The 21,128-nt window shown below is 45.0% G+C and overlaps 1 protein-coding gene across 24 annotated transcripts in view; it reads left to right on the forward strand.

Moving 5' to 3' along the window:
- LOC140909632 (uncharacterized) overlaps nucleotides 1–21,128 on the forward strand; it is a 128,347-nt gene that overhangs the window by 26,446 nt on the left and 80,773 nt on the right. For 21 of the 24 annotated variants that reach the window (XR_012158303.1, XR_012158304.1, XR_012158300.1 and 18 more), the window contains 2 exons: nucleotides 8,744–8,812; nucleotides 16,185–16,300. The exons of 1 other annotated variant lie outside the window; for it this stretch is intronic. Coding sequence is in view for 18 of the 23 variants with exons in the window: in XM_073339408.1 (XP_073195509.1) it covers nucleotides 8,803–8,812; nucleotides 16,185–16,300 (126 nt within the window). In the remaining 5 variants the exon portion in view is untranslated. Of the gene's footprint in view, nucleotides 1–3,177; nucleotides 3,236–8,743; nucleotides 8,813–16,184; nucleotides 16,301–21,128 lie in introns of all 24 variants that reach the window. 2 more of the 24 variants (XM_073339397.1, XM_073339401.1) reach the window with 2 other exon arrangements.

Genomic DNA, 21,128 nt, shown 5'->3' on the forward strand with positions numbered 1-21,128 from the left:
GTGCTTCTGGACCTCTCAGCGGCAGCTCCACTCGCACTCCACCCTGCCCAAACTTGAGTTCTTAAGACCACGGCCAGTAGCTTCACCCGAACCTTCCCTCTCTGCACCTGACAACATGGTTGTTGTGTGGCTGATCCCTGAAAAGCAGGCCTGCTCAGAGCAGGTTTGACAAATCTTGATAGGTTGCAGAAAGCCTTCCACCAGGGCTACCTACCTGCCAAGTGGAAATGTTTTACTTGTTGGGCCTCCGAGTGGAATCTCTCTCTATCCCGGTCTTCTCTGCAGTCTCTCTTGGACTATCTGCTCTACCTGGACTACCTAAAACATCAAGGTCTGGCTCTCTCTCTGTTAAGGTCCCCTTGGCAGCCATTTCAGCCTTTCACCCTCCAGTGAATGGCAGATCAGTGTTCTCCCATGAGATGATAGGTTTCTCAAGGGGCTGGAAAGATTCTACCCTCAGGTTCATGATCTGATCCCCTCATGGGACTTAAACCTGGGTCCTGTCGAGGCTCACGAGCTGTTAGCGTCATGCCTCATACTGCTTCTCTCTTGGAAGGTCGCCTTTCTGGTGGCAATCACCTCTCCCAGAAAGGTCCCTGTGATCAAAGCCCTGATATCAGAACTCCCTTATATGCTGTTCTTCAAGGACAAGGTCCAGCTGCGCCCTCATTCGGCCTTCCTAGCAAAGCAGGTGTTGCCGTTCCACAGAAACCAGGGCATTTTTCTTCCTGTTCTTTCCAAAACTTCACAAGACTGCTGAGGAACATTGGCTTCATATGTAAGGCAGGCTCTCACTTTCTATATTGAGAGAACTAAACCCTTCTGCAAGTCCACACAACTCTGTGTAGCAGTAGTGGAAAGGATGAGAGGGCTATTGGTGTCATCCCAAAGAATCTTATCTTGGATAACCGCCTGTACCCGAGCTTACTACGAGCAGGTGAAGGTTCTGGCTCCAGCCATCATGACCACTCATTCCATGAGAGCCCAGGCTTCGTCAGTAGCATTCCTTGCACAGATACCAATCCAGGATATCTACACAGCTGCAACATGGTTGTTGAGTCATAGCTTCATATCCAACTATGCCATCACCCAACAGGCCCATGATGATGCCAGTTTTGGGAGAGCAGTGCTGCAATCAGCATGTCCCCTCCAGGGGTTCTGCTTGTGAGTCACTTAGCACGGAATGGACACAAGCCAGCGCTCGAAGAAGAAAAAACATTACTAACCTTTCGAAACAGTTGTTCTTCTAGATGTGTTGCTCATGTCCATTCTATGATGCACCCTCCTACCCCTCTGTCAGACTTACTGTCAAGAAGGAACTGAGAGGGTCTGGGGCCAGCAGTGCCCCTTACACCGGCGCATACATCCAGGGCTCCAGAGGGCATTAGAGCCAGCTATATGAATATCAGTGAGGGAAAAATCTCTGGCAACTGTGCACACACACCTAGCATGGAATGAACATGAGCAACATATCTTAAAGAACAACAGATACGAAAGGTTAGTAACCATTTTCTCAAATAGTAATACCCAGTTGTACATATTCTGTAGTAATGTAGATCTATGCTTATTTAATATTTAAATTCTATAATCTGGTTTGAAATATTTAGTCATTCTTATATTAAAGAAAAGGAAACACTGTACTCTTCCATGTACTGAAGCCCCTGTGGGCTTGCCAACATGAGTTATTCCAGAATATATTCTGGAATAACTCCAAGCATAGTCACTCCTATTTGAGAATAGCTGTTCTTCTTTAAATTTACACCATAATTTATTCTGCAATAACTTTCATGAGTGGAGAAGCCCTTAGACACTGAAACACCAGAATTGATGCAAATTCATGTATTATGATACTGTGTTTTATGTGAAATACATGACCCAGGGCTGCACAATACTTAATGTATGTTTATAGTAAAAAGGACAGATTTCCCCCCCCCCCCTTTTGTAATTCTTTTGTCTGCTAACAAAAAGATAAGTAACATATAAGCTACCTGTGGTAAATACTTACATTTAAAATACTTGAATAGATTATTTAAGTAAGGCTTAGATGCTTCTTTGTAGAGCTTTTTATGGTTTTCCATAGAGCCATCTTCCACATGCATGCAAAACTATTACAGTTCTATTATTTACATCTTACACCTTTAAATTCCTAGGAGTCTGTCGTCTGTAGAGGCAGCTGCCATTTTGTGAAGCTAGAATGTAGCAGAGGAGAAACCCACTTTGCTCTCTCTTGCAGATTTTATTTTTCTTATTTCCTGTTTTATTGGTTTAGAAGAACATAAGAATGGCCATACTAAGTCAAACCAATGGTCCACCTGGCCCAGTAACCTGTCTTCTGACAGTGGCCAGGGCCAGATACTTCATAAGGAATGAACGGAACAGGGCAATTCTGAGTGATCCATTCCCTGTTGTCCAGTCCCAGCTCCTGGCAGTTGGAGGTTTAGGGACACCTGGAGCACAGGGTTGCATCCCTGACCATTTTGGCTAATATCCATTGATGGACCTATCCTCCATGAACTTATCAGTCTTTCTTTTTTGAACCCAGTTGTACTTTTGGCCTTTACAACATCCCGTGGCAATGAGTTACACAGGTTGACTGTGCACTGTGTGGAGAAGTATTTCCTTTTGTTTTTTTAAAATCTTTCTGCCTATTAATTTCATCGAGTGACACTTAGTTCTTGTGTTCTGTGAAGAGGTAAATAATAGGGCTGTCAATCACAGTTAACCCATGCAATTAACTCAAAAAAAGTAATCGCAATTAAAAAATTTATTGTGATTAATCACAGTTTTAATTGCACTGTTAAACAATAGAATACTAATTGAAATTTATTAAATATTTTGGATGTTTTTCTACATTTTCATATATATTGTATTCTGTGTTGTAATTGAAATCAAAGTGCATATTATTTTTATTAACAATATGTGCACTGTAAAAACAATAAACAAAAGAAATAGTATTTTTCAGTTTGCCTTGTACAAGTACTGTAGTGCAATCTCTTTGTCATGAAAGTGCAAATTACAAATTCAGATTTTTTTTTTACATAACTGCACTCAAAAACAAAACTGTAAAACTTCAGAGCCTACAATCCATTCAGTCCTACTTCTTGTTCAGCCAATCGCTAAGACAAACAAGTTTGTTTACATTTACAGGAGATAATACTGCCCTCTTCTTATTTACAGTGTCACCAGAAAGTGAGAACAGGCATTTTCATGGCACTTTTGTAGCCGGCATTGCAAGGTATTTACATGCCAGATATGCTAAACATTCGTATGCCTTTTCATGCTTTGGCCATCATTCCAGAGGACATGCTTCCATGCTGATGACGCTTGTTAAAAAATTAATGCGTTAATTAAATTTGTGACTGAACTCCTTGAGGGAGAATTGTATGTCTCCTGCTCTGTTTTACCCGCATTTTGCCATATATATCATGTTATAGTAGTCTCAGATAATGACCCAGCACATGTTGTTCATTTTAAGAACACTTTCACTGCAGATTTCACAAAACACAAGGAAGGTACTGTGGTGGGGCAGTGCCTACCCCCATGCCAGAGTGGCTGCCGCCTTGCGCAGCCGATCAGGGAGGGCCTGTTAGAGAGCCAATCAGGGCCAGTATTACAGCCAGCCAATCAGGGCTAGGCCAGCCCCTATATAGGTGCCCAGGAAGGGAGCAGGTAGTCTCTCCCAGGCCTTCAGAGGGTGAAGGTCTGTCCCCTGTGTGAGGAGACTAGCACCAGGGACAGCGCAGTGCTGGGCAGGCGGGGAGGAGCAGAAGGGAACTCCCGCTCAGTACCTGCCAGGCTGGGGGCCCTGAGAAAAAGGGGCCGAAGGGGAAACAGCCCAGGGAGAGAGACGGACAAAGGGAGAGAAGGAGGACAGGCAGGAAGGCTGCTGCCAAAGGGTCCCTGGGTCGGGACCCAGAGTAGAGGGCTGGCCTGGGTCCCCCCTTTCCCCTTTGCACTTCCATGTCGCCTTTTGGAGTAGCCATCACAGACTGCACCAGACCCCTGTCAAAAGGGGTTAGACTTTGGGGTGTGGTTGGCCATTGTGGCTGGGGCAAAGAGAAAGACTGCTGATAACACCAAACCCCCGGAAGGGGGTGAGACCAGAGCAGTGGGCACGGCCAGAGGGAAGTGCCCTGAAGAGGACGCCGCAAGCTGGGAGCAACGCGGGTCGAGACGCCAATCCAGGGTGAGAGACGGACAGGACACCACCGGCAGAGGGCGCTCTGCATGAACTGAGCTAATTCCCAGAGTGAACAGCAGGAAGCGCTGCGGTGGTGAGTCCCAACCCCATCATAGTACCAATGTGAGATTTCTAAAGATAGCTACAGCACTCGATTCAAGGCTTAAGAATCTGAAGTGCCTTCCAAAATCTGAGAGGGATGAGGTGTGCAGTATGCTTTCAGAATTCTTAAAAGAGCAACACTTCGATGCGGAAACTACAAAACCCAAACCACCAAAAAAGGAAATCAATCTTCTGCTGGTGGCATCTGACTTAGATAATGAAAATGAACATGTGTCAGTCTGTACTGCTTTGGATTGTTATTGAGCAGAACCTGTCATCAGCATGGATGCATGTCCCCTGGAATGGTAGTTGAAGCATGAAGGGACATCTGAATCTTTAGTGCATCTGGCACGTAAATATTTTGCAACGCCAGTTACAACAGTACCATGAGAATGCCTGTTCTCACTTTCACGTGACATTGTAAACAAGAAGCAGGCAGCATTATCTCCTGCAAAGGTAAAGAAACTTGTTTGTCTGAGCGATTGGCTGAACAAGAATTAGGACTGAGTGGACTTGCAGGCTCTAAAATTTTACATTGTTTTATTTTTGAATGCAGGTTATTTTGTACATAATTCTATATGATGGTGTCACTTGAATAAATATGTGGACACACATATTTATTCAAGTGACACCATCATAGGACCTAATCACATTAGCCACGCCATCAGGGGCTCGTTCACCTGCACATCTAGGTATGCGATCATGTGCCACCAATGCCCCTCTGCCATGTACATTGGCCAAACCGGACAGTCTCTACACAAAAGAATAAATGGACACAAATCTGACATCAGGAATCATAACATTCAAAAACCGGTAGGAGAGCACTTCAACCTCTCTGGCCACTCAGTAAAAGATTTAAGGGTGGCAATTTTGCAACAGAAAAGCTTCAAAAACAGACTCCAACGAGAAACTGCTGAGCTTGAATTAATATGCAAACTAGATACCATTAACTTGGGTTTGAATATAGCCTGGGAGTGGCTGGGTCATTACACATATTGAATCTATTTCCCCATGTTAAGTATCCTCACACCTTCTTGTCAATTGTCTAAATGGGCCATCTTGATTGTCACTACAAAAGTTTTTTTTCTCCTGATGATAATAGTTCATCTTAATTAATTAGCCTCTCACAGTTTGTATGGCAACTTCCACCTTCTCTGTATATGTGCGTGTGTGTGTGTGTGTGTATATATATATACACTTACTATATTTTCCATTCTGTGCATCCGATGAAGTGGGCTGTAGTCCATGAAAGCTTATGTTCTAGTAAAACTGTTAGTCTCTAAGGTGCCACAAGTACTCTTGTTCTTTTTGTGGATACAGACTAACACGGCTGCTGCTCTGAAACCTGTCATTATTGACTGGATCAACCTTGTCCACATGCTTGTTGACACCCTCAAAGAATTCTAATAGATTGCTTTTGCTAAGGGAAATCATGCCTCACCAGTGTTGACTCTCCCCCAACATATCACGTTTATCTATGTGTCTGGTAATTCTGTTCTTTACTATAATTTCAACCAGTTTGCCTGGTACTGAAGTTAGGTTTACTGGCCTGTAATTGTCAGGATCACCTCTGGAACCTTTTATAAAAATTGGATTTATGTTAGCGATCCTCCTGTCATCCGGTATCTACGCTGATTTAAGTGATAGGTTACATTCCGCAGTTAGTTCTTCAATTTCATATTTGAGTTCTTTCAGAACTTTTGGGTGATACCATCTGGTCCTAGTGACTTATTACAGTTTAATTTATCAATTTGGACCTAAACCATCTCTGACACCTCAATCTGGGACAGTTCCTCAGATTTGTCACAGAAAAAGAATGGCTTGGGTGTGGGGATCTCCCTCACATCTTCTGCAGTGAAAACTGATGCAAAGAATTCATTTAGCTTGTCTTCAATGACCTTGAGTGTTCCTTTAGCATCTTTATTGTCCAGAGGCTTTATTGTCCTTGTCAGGCTTCCTACTTCTGATGTATTTAAAAAAATGTTTTGGTGTTCATTTCTGTATCTTTTCCTAGATGCTTTTCTAATTCTTTTTTCGCCTGCCTAATTATACTTGATTTGCCAGAATTTATGCTCCTTTCTGTATTTTACTCATTAGTAATTGACTTCCAGTTTTTAAAGGATCTCTTCTTGCCTCTTAACAGTTTAGCCCTGATGGCACTTTTTTGTCGTCTTATGGTTGTTGTTTTTTAATTTGGGGTATACATTTAATTTGAGCCTCTATTATTGTATTTTTAAGTAATCTCCATGCAGTTTGCAGACATTTCACCCTTCCTTTTAATTTTTGTATAACTAGCTTCCTCATTTTTGTGTAGTTCCCCTTTTTGAAGTTAAATGTTACTGTGGTGGGTCTCTTCCCCCCTCCCCCTCCAGGATGTTACATTTAATTACATTATGGTCGCTATTACCTGGTCGTTCAGCTATATTCACCTCTTGGACAGATCCTATGCTCCACTTAGGACTAAATCAAGAATTGTCTCTCTTCTTGTAGATTTCAGGAAAAACTGTTCCAAAAGCTGTCATTAATTGGTTGAGAAATTTTATCTCTGCATCCCTTCCTGAAATGACATATAGCCAATCAATATGAGGGTAGTTGAAATTTCTCTTTATTACTGGGTTTTCTGCCTTTGTAGCCTCTCTAATCTATCTGAGCATTTCACAGTCACTGTCACCAGGCTGGTCAGATGGTCAGTAGTATATTCCTACTGCTATACTGTTATTGTTCAAGCATGGACTTTCTGTCCATAGAGATCCTATGGTACAGTTTGATTCATTTAAGATTTTTACTTTATTTGACCCTATTCTTTCTTTCACACATAGTGCCACTCCCCACCATGTGACCTACTCTGTCATTCCTATGTATTTTGTACCCTTTTATTACTGTGTCCCATTGATTATCCTCATTCCACCAAGTTTCCATGATGCCTGTTATATCAGTATCCTCAATTAAAGCCAGACAGTCAAGTTCACCCATCTTAGTATTTAGACTTCTAGTGTCCCTTAATATAAAACAAGTAATTCATGCGTGTGTGGTTGGTCCAGTGTGTGAAAAATACATCACAAACAGGGCCAAATTCTTTCCCGACATACGCAATGCAATCCCATTTCATTTCAGGACAGGATTTGGCCCACGGAATTTAATAACTTCTTGTTATAGCGGTCATCACTGACTGGCAGTATTACAAGTCTTCCAAGTTTTTTTCCTTAACATGTAGGTGAATGTTTAGACTTGGAAGACATGATGTATTATTGTTCGATTTGGGTTATGCAGGGTTCTATGTATAGACAGTGGTCCTTGGAGAGGGAGCTGTGTGAGCAGCACGAGAGTTTGTTCTCTTCTTTGGTCTCTGATTAGTCTATTCTTGAGTCAAAGTTGCTTCCCGGGAACTGGGCACTGATGTTGGATTAAGATTCCTGAAGGAAGGGATTGCCCTGCATGCTGTTTTACCACCTCTGTTCCAGGACTGGTGTATGTGTGTAAATAAAACAAGTTAAATTTAGAATCTATTGAGAATCTATGTCTCCTCCACTGAGAAGCTGAGCTGCAAAGCCCCTAATATTTGTTGGTTCTCAACATAGGGATGACTCTGGTATCAGGACAGAGGTTTCAGAATGGCAACTGTAAATGAAATTGCTTCAAAGAGAAATAAGTAACCATGAAACGAAATTGAAAATTTATATATACATCTCTTATACTTTCTCACAAAATGTTTGCTAATTTGTTTCCAACATGTAAAAATAGCCATGAAAGAACATTACAGTTAAGAAAATTTAAGTGTGCAGAAATTTGGAACTTCTCAGTTAAGATTGTTTCTGGATGTGAATCCTCGTTAGAGTAAATGTTTTAATGTACTAATAAAATCCTTTTAAAAATTAATATGATATTAGCTTTTTCATCTTTGAGAACAAATAAAGAGAAAATGAAAAAAGGTGAATATTGCAACGGCAGACCTAGTTTTCAGAATTTTTATAGATCTTCTTTACAGTGGAAATATTTTAAATGTTCATATGCAAACTATATTAATGTTTTAGACTTTCTTTAAAAGTACATTAATGTACATTTACATTAACATAGATATTGCATTTTAATAATAACCATGTACAGTGCTTTGCTTTTACAGTGTACTCCATCTAAGGACTTCAAAGCATGTGTTTGTTGCAGAATGACTATAGAAAGGTGTTCATTGCAGTGTTATACATTGGTAACTACACAAGCAGAAGTAATAGAAAATGTGTTTGCAGTAGCTTGGTGTATGGGTGATTAGAGCAGAATCCTATAGCATGCCTATCAGTATATACATGATGAGCTGGCATATTATCTGGATGAACTAGCTTTAGCTGGAGGCCTTTGCTTATTGTATGATTTGTTTAGTTTAATGTGTGTTTCAGGAAGGATATGGAGGGGAAAGCAGCTGTGGACTAGATGGTGAAAAGCTTCTTCTGTACTTTTTGTTTTTCAAAGCAAGCCAAGACAGGGTGTGAAACTCTGATCCTACCAAAGAGGCAACGGACCCTGTCCAAATGGGAAAAGGTCAGCATTAAAGCTGTGTTCATATAAAAGGTGTTTGTACAAGGTGAAAAAAAAATAACCCAACAATATCGCTGTTTGGGAAAGAGGCTACACATTTCAGCGCTTCACAAGGTAACTCTGTACACAGACTATTCAGGCACAAACGGGAGTTGGAGCAGTCCTGAGGCCATGACCTGGAGTGTAAAAACCAGCTGTTTTGACTATAAATAGATCAGTGCCTCTTCTCATGTGAAGCATTTTTTGTGGACTGTAGCGGGGTGGTCACCCCGCTCCAGCCCTGAAGGAGTTAAAGCAGCCCTGGAGGGGGCTGTGACTGGGAAAAGTGATTAAGAACAGCTAGGGGAAGCTGACTGTGTAGCTGACCACAGGTTTGGCTGTCTTAATCAGGACCCAGCTGGCCCTTATAAGAGGGCTGTGGGGCAGAAGCTGGGAAAAGTCTCTTTCTAGCCCTGGAGGGAGAAGGGCTAGCTGCCTGAGAGAAAGGTACCTGAACTGGAGCAGTGCTGGGGAGGGGCAAAGGGAGCTGGGAAGCGCCAGCCTGGTAAACCCCCAGGCTGCAGGCCTTGTTGAAGGCCTATCAAAGGTACTGGGGCTGCAGAGATACAGCCTGGGAATAGGCAAAGGCAGCAGGTCCTAACCCCCCTTGCTGATGTTGAGTGGTTTACAGGTTGCAGTCTGCCCCAGTGACCGGGGGCTAGCTGGTGACTGGCAGTAGCCACTGAGGCAAGGTGGGGATAGAGGGTTGGGGGTTCCCTGGGGAGGGGAGACCCAGAATGTGGGGCACTGCCAGGGGGCAGCACCTCAAGGTAAAAGGGCACTGGGGTCCAGGAGGGACAGGGGGACCCTAAGGCAGGTGAGACACCGGCCTGCAGAGGGTGCTCTGGGCTGGAAGAGCTAATTCCCAAGATGACCAGCAGGAGGTGCCGTGCTAGTGAGTGGTCACCTTGCTACATGGACCTTTCCGTAAAAATGAAGTGGAAATTGTCAGTTTGGCTGTTGGTGTTTTAAGTTAGATGTACATGATAGTAACAGTATTCTCATTCTAATGCATGAAAGTCACACTATTATCAAGTTTCAGTCTTATCATATTAGTATCATATTCTAGTGATGCCATTCGTTTGGCAGTAGTAATGTCTGTCAACCTTTCTGTTATAATCCCCAGAGTGCAGGGGTTTATAACTAGGGTGGAAAACAAAATAACTTTTGATTTATCTGAAAACATGTCCGTACAGGTGTGATCATATTTTACTCAGGAGGATTTTGACTTGCAAGCTTATCCAAAGTATATTTGAGGTGTTTTTAGAGTGACTTTTAGTGTTGTGAATGGTGCCAGTTTGATCCACACAACAGGTAGAACAGAGTTGCTGCAGTGTAAGTTTCACCATACGGCCTTGCCTATGTACCTCAGTCCTGACCCAGAATGAGTAGTCCGTGAGTGGACAGTTCAGCCTCCATGTTCATTCAGTCCTTTGCTTCTGCAGGCTAATTAGTATCACTGCAGTTGTTGTGGTTGTATTTTTTTGTAATGCAGACATTAGCCCCCTAGAAAAACATTTCATATAATAGGCCACCCTGTCAGTAGTCAGACAAACCATAGTGTGGTGTGGTACCAGCCCCACAACTTCCTAAACCCTACCTAACAGGTAAAATCAAGTATTTCACTACCCAGTCAAAGACAAACAAGAGACTTCCTGCAGCCAGAGGGCTAAATCCTAGCCAGTGATTTCATGAGAGTAGGGAGGCACATCAGCCTGGCAAAATTGTGATGAGATTTATCAGTGAAGGCAGAAGTCACCCAGCAAGTGTGAAAAATCAGTATGGGGTAGAGGGGTAATACACCTATAGAAGAAAAATCCCCAAATATCGGGACTGTCCCTATAACATAGGGACATCTGGTCACCCTACACCCAGCCACCCGTACCATGATGGTAGTGAAAAACTAACATTTCACTCACTCAGTAAAACAAAAATTATTCCATCTGGACAGGATGGGTAAGTAGAATTTTGTGAGGATTTACTACCATATAACCCAGCTCTACATTAGCTTCACTAATCCTGAACTGTTTGGGAGAGGTGTAGAGCAGCTGGAATCCCTCAGAGAAGAGTGTTGGCTCCTCCCAATACCAGTGTGGCCTGTCACTCACTCCCTCTTTTCCATACAATGCCCTTGGGGTTACTACAGCAACTCTGTTAAGCTGCCATGGCAGAGAAAGATAAGCAGCAGTCAGATCCCCACATGAGTGGTCCTTTCCCTAGATAGTCTTGTTTCCTTTTATGGGCCGGGGCCATAGTTTGCGTTTATGTCATCCATTCTCGTGATTCCTTTTAAACCCTGATAATTTCTGTCCCTTTCCTGGGTGACAGCTGGAGTAATTGGAGATTAAGGAGCACATGACTCCTTTAAAGGAGGCTGTTACCCAGCTTTGGAGATTAGCCACCACTCCCCAAATTAGGAGCACTGTCCACATACAGCCTCTTGCTGAGAGGTGGGGCAGAGTTAGAGCATTGTTAACCCCACCCTTCAAGGATCATGATGACATTGGCCTAAAAATCATAAATTTTTTTTAAAAAAAAAAAATACAATTTAGATTTTTTTTATATTGGCCTGCTGGTTTTGAGACTTTAGAGTTCATAGGGGTCAAGTTTTCAAGCTTTTTCCATGACTTCCCCCGCCCCCATCAGAGCTGATATCGTCACCTAATTACGTGACTCTGGAAGCTGGGGCTTCAAGAAAAACACCAAATATCATGAGACTTGTCAAGAGTTAACAGCGGAGTTACCGACTCCGCACCCCTCCTGCTCCAAAAGGGACAGATTGTGACAGCCACAGAGCAATGCCAGGGTGAGTGAGGCCTCTTCAGGGACTGCTAGACGCATTATAGTCACAGAGCAGGTCTGGGCCCCACACCAAGCAGGCAACAGGGCCAGGTTTTGGCAGTTTTAAATTAGGAACCCAAAAGGATTTTATCAGTGTGGCTTCTAAGTTAAATTAGCCAAAGAAATAACTGAGTAGCCCACCAGAAAGCTGTCTACATTTTAGAAACTCTGTTTAAGCGGAAACATGTCTATTTGCTAGCCAAATATTTAGCATTTTCCCCACTCAACCACCAACCCCCCCCCAAACCCGTCTTAATTGTCTCTCTGTTATCAGCAAAAACAACAAGGAGTCCTTGCGGCACCTTAGACTAACAAATTTATTTGGGCATAAGATTTTGTTGGCTATAACCCACTTCATCAGATGTTATCAGTGGCATTAACAAATGTCCTCATAAATATAGCTTTCCTGTAGTGGTATATTTGGGGGGAGGTGTCAACTAGCATAACCTGCTTCCTACACCAAGAGAGCAGCACAGGCCAAACTCTAAGCACACTTATAATGTTCTGGGGAATTTCCTAATTAGCCACAGCTAGACTTCCTTCCAGGTCAGGTTCCCCTACAGTCCTTGTGCTTAGGGCATGTAGCTATGGTCCTTTCTCCTATTCAGAGACAGGATATTGAATGCTCTCCCTGCTGTTCCCTGTATAGAATAAATATACCACCAAACAGCGAGGCTTGGATCCCCAAAGCGATTTAGGTGATACAGCACTGAACTTGTAGGTGTCTAGGAAATCACTGTAATAACAATGGAATCCACAAATTAGGTTCCCTGTACAATGAATGGGGAGAGAGAGGGGGGTTAGACTGTGAGCCACAAAACCAGCATGTTAGGAGGGGAGCTGCCTCAGCTAGCCAATGGGAGATGTCAGTGAGAGGTGTGTTTGTGCTTGCTAAGCCCACCCGTCTCGTGGAATTAGGTGCTGAAGTCCAGGCTACAGGGAGGTGCTTATCTCCGCTTGCGATTCACAGCTGGAACCCCTCTCCTAGGGTCAGGTGGCATAGACGCCTAAGCTGTTTCTTGGGAGATGGAGTTAGGTGCTTGCTTAACTCCACACATAATAGCTGGGAAGGAGTCCTCTCTACTAGCCTGTAGCTCAATGGTTAGGGCACTCACCCAGAAAATAGGCCAGTCCCCCAGTTCAATTCCTCCCTCTGCCTGCTCTGAATAGGGGCTTTACGCTGGAGTGTTAAGATTTAATTATTCAGTTAAAGTGAAAAAGCTTCAACAAAAGAGATTGAGAGCATCTCCCCCCCACCCCCAATTCAGGCTGTTCAGTAGTTGGAGCACTCACTTGAGAAGTAGAAAGCCCTAGCTGAACTCCCTTCTCCCCTGCCAGAGGTAGTAAAAGAACTGGGGTCTCCCACATTTGGGGCTGGTACCCTAGCCACTGGGCTATGAAGGAGCCCTTTCCCCCCATGTCTGTTTTGTGTGAAGTTGGGGGTACTCAGAGACTGCACACTGGACTGGGGCCCTTGGGAAAGATACGTGGAGGAACACCTATCTTCCCCAGGTTTGTGGATTGTAGTAGGGCTTAGGTGTGAGAGAGGCGTCTGGATGTCTAAAGTGAAGCAGCAGAGGAAGAAATATAGGTGCCTGGGAAACTTTTACAGCAGAAATATAGGTATGTCTACACTGAAATTAAGCACCTGTAGCTGGCCTGTGTTAGCTGACCCAGGCTTGGTGGGCTCGGGCTACAGGGCTGCAAAATTGCAGTGTAGACATTCAGGCTTGGGCTGGCGCTTGAGCTCTGGGACCCGCAAGGTGGGAGGGTCTCAAAACCTGAGCTTTGGCCTGAGCCCTAATGTCTATACCACAGTTTTACAGCCTGAGCCCTGTGAGCCCAAGTCAGCTGACCTGGGCCACCTGCAGGTGTTTAATTGCAGTGCAGATACCTACAGGATTAGGAGGTGGGTGAGAGATTTTTTTTTTTTATGGAGCACAGTGGTGCCTAAAAATGGAACTTAAACTCCAGATGTAGGCACCTAAGTACCTTTGCAGATCTGGGCCCTAGTAACATAGGATGGTAACTTAGAAGTGAAATGGGTCCTTGGCATAACCATACAGCTAAGGGAAGCCTAGAATTCCTCCTTACCTGTAAGGGGTTAAGAAGCTCAAATAACCTGGTTGGCACCTGACCAATGGGGAAAGAAGATACTTTCAAATCTGTGGGGGGGGGGAGAGGAAGGCTTTGTTTGTGTGTTCTCTTGGAAAGCAGAGAAGTACCAGGTCAGAAAACTCCTTCTCTTATAAACCATCTTAAAGTGAGTCTCAGTATTGCAAAAAGAGTAGGTAAATAAGGCAGAGCGCGTTAGATTACTTCTTGTTTTCAACTTGTGAATTTTCCCTGTGCTAAGAGGGAGGTTTGTCCCTGTTTTTTTTTTTATTTTAAAGTTTTGCCTAGAGGGGAATCCTCTGTGTTTTGAATCTGATTACCCTGTAAAGTTACCTTCCATCCTGATTTTTACAGAGGTGCTTCTTTTACTTTTTTTCCCTTTATAATAAAGTTCTGTTTTTTAAGAATCTGGTTTACCTATTTGGTTGGTAGATTATTCTCAAGCTTCCCCAGGAAAGGGGGTGAACTGTCTTGAGGGGCTATTTTAGGGAAACAGGAACTCCAAGCAGTCCTTTTCCTGAATCTTTGTCTAACTCACTTGTAGTGGCAGCAGTACCCATACAAGGACAAGGAAGGATTTGTGCCTTGGGAAAATTTTTTAACCTAAACTGGTAGAAATAAGCTTTGGGGTTCTTTCATGTGGGTCCCCACATCTGTACCCTAGAGTTCAGAGTGGGGAGGGAACCGTGATAGTCCTGTTACAGAGGGCAATAGGCATCTGCCCGCAGTTATGGAAATTTGCCCCGCACTTTCTAGAATCTGTAAGGGGTTATCTAGAAATCAGTGTAGAGGAGGTTTCTAAACACAAAAAAACAACCAAACAAAAAATCATCAAAGGAATGCAGATTCAGTAAATACTTAAATGAGAGCAATCATTGTAGGATTTAGTGTAATTATAAGGCAAATTAGATAGAGAGAAATTGTTCTAACAGAGTCCCTTAAACTGGCAATAGTGGCCATATATTTTTCTTATCATTGTAAAAATATCCTATCTTTTCCTTTAAACTATACTGACCCAAGTGAATAGCTGCCACATTCTTGGGTTTTGAGTCTATAAATATATATGTGCTGAAATTGATATATTACTCTCAGTGAGAGCACTCTAATAATGTCAGTGTTTTTGATCTCATTCACCCCGCAACAGTCTGCACCATGTGTCATCTCAACAATTTATAACATACAGAAACATTGGCTAAGTTCATTGAAATAAATGAGACTGCACCCACTTACTCCAGCAGTGAATTTGGCTCATCATTTTTGATCAATGTTCTTTCTGGCAGATGGTCTGTTGTGTTTGTTTTCAGCAGGGCTAGATGTTGAAGCAATCTATCCTTGTAGCATTTTAAAATGATATTTTAGATTGTCCTGTAAGTGTGTGGGTTTTTTGTTTTGTTTTTTTTTAATATATTCTCCCAGCAGTGGCAATGGATTTTGGCATTGAAATCTTGTCTGTTTCAGTTTGTGATATTGTACAGGCCAGAAAGGTCAAACATTTAAACAAAACATTTTAATAATCCATTTTTAATAAAGTCTGTGGAAAAGATACTGATGCTTCCAAAGGCATATCAAGTCTTTTCACTTCATTCCTAGAGGCAGCAGGGTCTATTATTTAGCTTATATTATGGTAGTGCCTAGAGGCCTCTGCTGGCTTGGGGCTTCATTTGTGTTGTGGTCTTGCCGGCCTTACTTCTGCGCTGCCTTCAGAGCTGGGCAGCCGGAGAATGGTGGTTGTTGGCCGGGTGCCCAGCTCTGAAGGCTGCGTTCCGCCAGCAGCAGTGCAGAAGTAAGGGTGACAATACCATACCATGCCATGCCACCCTTCCTTCTGCGCCGCTGCCATCAGAGCTGAGTGGCCGGAGAGTGGCGCCTGCTGACTCGAGGGTGGCAATACCATACCATGCCATCCTTACTTCTGCGCTGCTGCTGGCAGCGGCTCTGCCTTCAGAGATGGGACCCCAGCCAGCAGTCACCGCTCTCTACCTGCCCAGCTCTAAAGGGCGTGTGGCTGCCAGCAACAGCACAGAAGTCAGGGTAGCAGTACCACAAGCCCCCACCCCGTGAGCCCCCCACAACTCCTTTTTGGGTCAGGACCCCTACAATTACAGCACTGTGAAGTTTTAGATTTAAATAGCTGAAACCATGAAGTTTATTTTTTAAATCCTACAACTGTGAAATTGACCAAAATGGACAGTGAATTTGGTAGGGCCCTACTCATGAATACTACTGCTGTTATTTTTAATGGGGATATTGCATGTAATTCCTTGTGCATCAGAATTATTGGTGGGATTTGAAAAGTTCATAAGTGACTGAAAATCCCACTGAAGTATCGTAAAATATGTTTACCAACAACATCGAAGCTCACACAGTTCTTTGTTTTCAGCTCTCCTGGCTATTGCTCTTCATCATTTCCTATGGGCATGGAGTTTTGCTAGTAGAGTGGAATGTATGAAAAGTCAAGCTATGAAAACCACCTCAATGCAAGATAGCGCTTACCAGGTATAATTTTTTTTTCTTGGCAGTGATTTGCAGCAGATCTTAAAAATCCATGTGCTCATGGTGAAGCTTTCTGATCAATTTCTGTGGAAAGTAAATTTTCATTTACAAAAAATGTGGGTCTTCCTTCCCCCCATCCCCCCCCCCACTAGTCTGACACTGACTACCAATGACCTTATTTCTGATTTAAAATAGCATAAACAAGAGTTGAATCAGGCCTCAAATTTCTAACCATTATAAACATGAGCAGCAGGTAAACTGATGCAGTGCTGTCTTCCTAAGTCTGCAAATGGACAGTCCAAATGCAGTGTTTCTGCTGTTGCTCAAAGCTTTCCCAAGATGCAGCACCGAAAAAACTAAATAGTCTTGTCAGTTGTGTCTGTTGCTATTCAGAATCCTGTAGGCAGTTGTGAAAGTGGCAAGAATTAAGGTCCACTTCACCCTAATGTTGCTTGGGAACTCTGAGCCAAAGCAGGCAATGGGGCTATTCACTGAGAGGGATTACTCAAAAACAAAGATATATTAGAGTAGTGGAGACCCCACCTAATCAAGGACTTTCAGAGAGTTTTACATTTATCTGTCATCTAGTAGCTAGAGACTGATATGAAAGAGGGGGCCAGGGACAGCATCTTGGTAGAAATTCCAGCATCCTCCTCTTTCCTGGCAGCAGTGGGGAGATTGGTCTCTTACCTCAGTATTACCCCTGGCCAATTCCTACCCATTCATCTTTTGTACAGGCCAGTAACTAGCAAGTCTGACTAGTAGGTGTCTGGTAATATTTCCAAGCCCTTTAGGTGAGAATATGGGTGGATGCATGGAGATGTTTGAGGGTTTGCAAGAGTGGGGGGATGAGATGGGCTATGATAAGAGAGGTAAGGTATTTCAAGCATGGGGGCTGACTTTTTTTTATTTTTCCTGGTGAGTATTCCACCCCAAGGCCTCTGCCCCTGCTCCACCTCTTTCCCCAAGCCACCCCCGCTCTGCCTCTTTCCGCCTCCGAGGCCCTGCCCTTGCTGTGCTGCCTCCCACCCCTCCCCCGAGGCCCTGCCCTTGCTCTGCCTCTTTCCGTCCCTGCTCCGCCCTCTCGAGGCCCCTCTGTCACTCCATCTCTTCCCACCTCCTCCCTGATGCCCCCCACCCGCTCGCTGCTCTCCTCCCTCCCCCAAGTGCCTTCTGCCAGCTGATTGGTGCTGAGAACCCCCTGTGTTTTCCCCATGGGTGCTTAAGCCCCGAAGCACCCGTGGAATCAGTGCCTATGATTTAGATGGTGTCTGGAGAAATGGGAGGGAAAAGGGAGAGAGAGGCAGAGAACACAGTGTAGAGACCGCAAGAGAGGAATAAGGAAAGAGAAGGAAAAAAAGAAGCAGACACTGAAAACAACTACTTTGGGGAAAAAGACATCAGAACCTAATAGGGAGGGGAAAGAAAAAGTGGAGGGAAGCCAGCTAAGGGTATGTCTACACTATGAAATTAGGTCGAATTTATAGAAGTCGGTTTTTTTGAAATCGGTTTTATATATTCGAGTGTGTGTGTCCCCACAGAAAATGCTCTAAGTGTATTAAGTGCATTAACTCGGCGGAGCGCTTCCACAGTACCGAGGCAAGCGTCGACTTCCGGAGCGTTGCACTGTGGGTAGCTATCCCACAGTTCCCGCAGTCTCCGCTGCCCATTGGAATTCTGGGTTGATATCCCAATGCCTGATGGGGCTAAAACATTGTCGCGGGTGGTTCTGGGTACATATCGTCAGGACCCCGTTCCCACCCTCCCTCCCCCCGTGAAAGCAAGGGCAGACAATCATTTCGCGCCTTTTTTCCTGAGTTACCTGTGCAGACGCCATACCACGGCAAGCATGGAGCCCGTTCAGGTAACCGTCACCCTATGTCTCCTGGGTGCTGGCAGACGTGGTACGGCTTTGCTGCACAGTAGCAGCAACCCATTGCCTTCTGGCAGCAGACGGTGCAATACGACTGGTAGTCGTCCTCGTCGTGTCCGAGGTGCTCCTGGCCACGTCGGCTGGGAGCGCCTGGGCAGACATGGGCGCAGGGACTAAATTTGGAGTGACTTGACCAGGTCATTCTCTTTAGTCCTGCAGTCCTATTGAACCGTCTTATGGTGAGCGGCAGGCGATACGGACTGCTAGCAGTCGTACTGTACCATCTTCTGCCAGGCAGGCAAGAGATGAAGATGGCTAGCAGTCGTACTGTACCATCTTCTGCCAAGCAGCCATGAGATGTGGATGGCATGCAGTCCTTCTGCACCGTCTGCTGCCAGCCAAAGATGTAAAGGATAGATGGAGTGGGTCAGAACAAGAAATAGACCAGATTTGTTTTGTACTCATTTTCCTCCTCCCCTGTCTAGATCACACTGCAGTCAGTCACAGAGAAGGCGCAGCGAGGTTAATCTAGCCATGTATCAATCAGAGGCCAGGCTAACCTCCTTGTTCCAATAACAACGATAACTTTGGTGCACCATTTCTTATTGGAACCCTCCATGCAGTCCTGCCTGAAATACTCCTTGATGTACAGGCACACCCTTTGTTGATTTTAGCTCCCTGAAGCCAACCCTGTAAGCCGTGTCGTCAGTCGCCCCTCCCTCCGTCAGAGCAACGGCAGACAATCGTTCCGCGCCTTTTTTCTGTGCGGACGCCATACCAAGGCAAGCATGGAGGCCGCTGAGCTCATTTTGGCAATTAGGAGCACATCAACCACCACACGCATTATCCAGCAGTATATGCAGCACCAGAACATGGCAACGCGATACCGGGCGAGGAGGCGACGTCAGCGCGGTCCCGTGAGTGATCAGGACATGGACACAGATTTCTCTGAAAGCATGGGCCCTGCCAATGCATGCATCATGGTGCTAATGGGGCAGGTTCATGCTGTGGAACGCCGATTCTGGGCTCGGGAAACAAGCACAGACTGGTGGGACCGCATAGTGTTGCAGGTCTGGGACGATTCCCAGTGGCTGCGAAACTTTCGCATGCGTAAGGGCACTTTCATGGAACTTTGTGACTTGCTTTCCCCTGCCCTGAAGCGCATGAATACCAGGATGAGAGCAGCCCTCACAGTTGAGAAGTGAGTGGCGATAGCCCTGTGGAAGCTTACAACGCCAGACAGCTACCGGTCAGTTGGGAATCAATTTGGAGTGGGCAAATCTACTGTGGGGGCTGCTGTGATGCAAGTAGCTCACGCAATCAAAGATCTGCTGATATCAAGGGTAGTGACCCTGGGAAATGTGCAGGTCATAGTGGATGGCTTTGCTGCAATGGGATTCCCTAACTGTGGCAGGGCCATAGACGGAACCCATATCCCTATCTTGGCACCGGAGCACCAAGCCGGCGAGTACATAAACCGCAAGGGGTACTTTTCGATAGTGCTGCAAGCTCTGGTGGATCACAAGGGACGTTTCACCAACATCAACGTGGGATGGCCGGGAAAGGTGCATGACGCTCGCATCTTCAGGAACTCTGGTCTGTTTCAAAAGCTGCAGGAAGGGACTTTATTCCCAGACCAGAAAATAACTGTTGGGGATGTTGAAATGCCTATATGTATCCTTGGGGACCCAGCCTACCCCTTAATGCCATGGCTCATGAAGCCGTACACAGGCAGCTTGGACAGTAGTCAGGAGCTATTCCCTACAGGCTGAGCAAGTGCAGAATGGTGGTAGAATGTGCATTTGGACGTTTAAAGGCACGCTGGCGCAGTTTACTGACTCGCTTAGACCTCAGCGAAACCAATATTCCCACTGGTATTACTGCTTGCTGTGTGCTCCACAATATCTGTGAGAGTAAGGGGGAGACGTTTATGGCGGGGTGGGAGGCTGAGGCAAATCGCCTAGCTGCTGGTTACGCGCAGCCAGACACCAGGGCGGTTAAAAGAGCACAGGAGGGCGCGGTACGCATCAGAGAAGCTTTGAAAACCAGTTTCATGACTGGCCAGGCTACAGTGTGAAAGTTCTGTTTGTTTCTCCTTGATGAAACCCCCCGCCCCTTGGTTCACTCTACTTCCCTGTAAGCTAACCACCCTCCCCTCCTCCCTTTAATCACCGCTTGCAGAGGCAATAAAGTCATTGCTGCTTCACAGTCATGCATTCGTTATTCATTCATCACACAGATAGGGAGATGACTACCAAGGTATCCCAGGAGGGGTGGTGGAGGAGGGAAGGAAAATGCCACACAGCACTTTAAAAGTTTACAACTTTAAAATTTATTGAATGACAGCCTTCTTTTTTTTGGGCAATCCTCTGTGGTGGAGTGGCTGGTTGGCCGGAGGCCCCCCCACCGCGTTCTTGGGCGTCTGGGTGTGGAGGCTATGGAACTTGGGGAGGAGGGCGGTTGGTTACAGAGGGGCAGCAGTGGCAGTCTGTGCTCCAGCTGCCTTTGCTGCAGCTCAACCATACACTGGAGCATTCTGGTTTGGTCCTGCAGCAGCCTCAGCATTGAATCCTGCCTCCTCTCATCACGCTGCCGCCACATTTGAGCTTCAGCCCTGTCTTCAGCCCGCCACTTACTCTCTTCAGCCGTCCACCTCTCCTCCCGGTCATTTTGTGCTTTCCTGCACTCTGACATTATTTGCCTCCACGCATTCGTCTGTGCTCTGTCAGTGTGGGAGGACAGCATGAGCTCGGAGAACATTTCATCGCGAGTGCGTTTTTTTTTTTTCTTTCTAAGCTTCACTAGCCTCTGGGAAGGAGAAGATCCTGTGATCATTGAAACACATGCAGCTGGTGGAGAAAAAAAAAGGGACAGCGGTATTTAAAAAGACACATTTTATAAAACAGTCGCTACACTCTTTCTGGGTAAACCTTGCTGTTAACATTACATACATAGCAC

The sequence above is a fragment of the Lepidochelys kempii genome, chromosome 3, assembly GCF_965140265.1.
Source record: "Lepidochelys kempii isolate rLepKem1 chromosome 3, rLepKem1.hap2, whole genome shotgun sequence".
In the NCBI taxonomy this organism is placed as follows: domain Eukaryota; kingdom Metazoa; phylum Chordata; order Testudines; family Cheloniidae; genus Lepidochelys; species Lepidochelys kempii.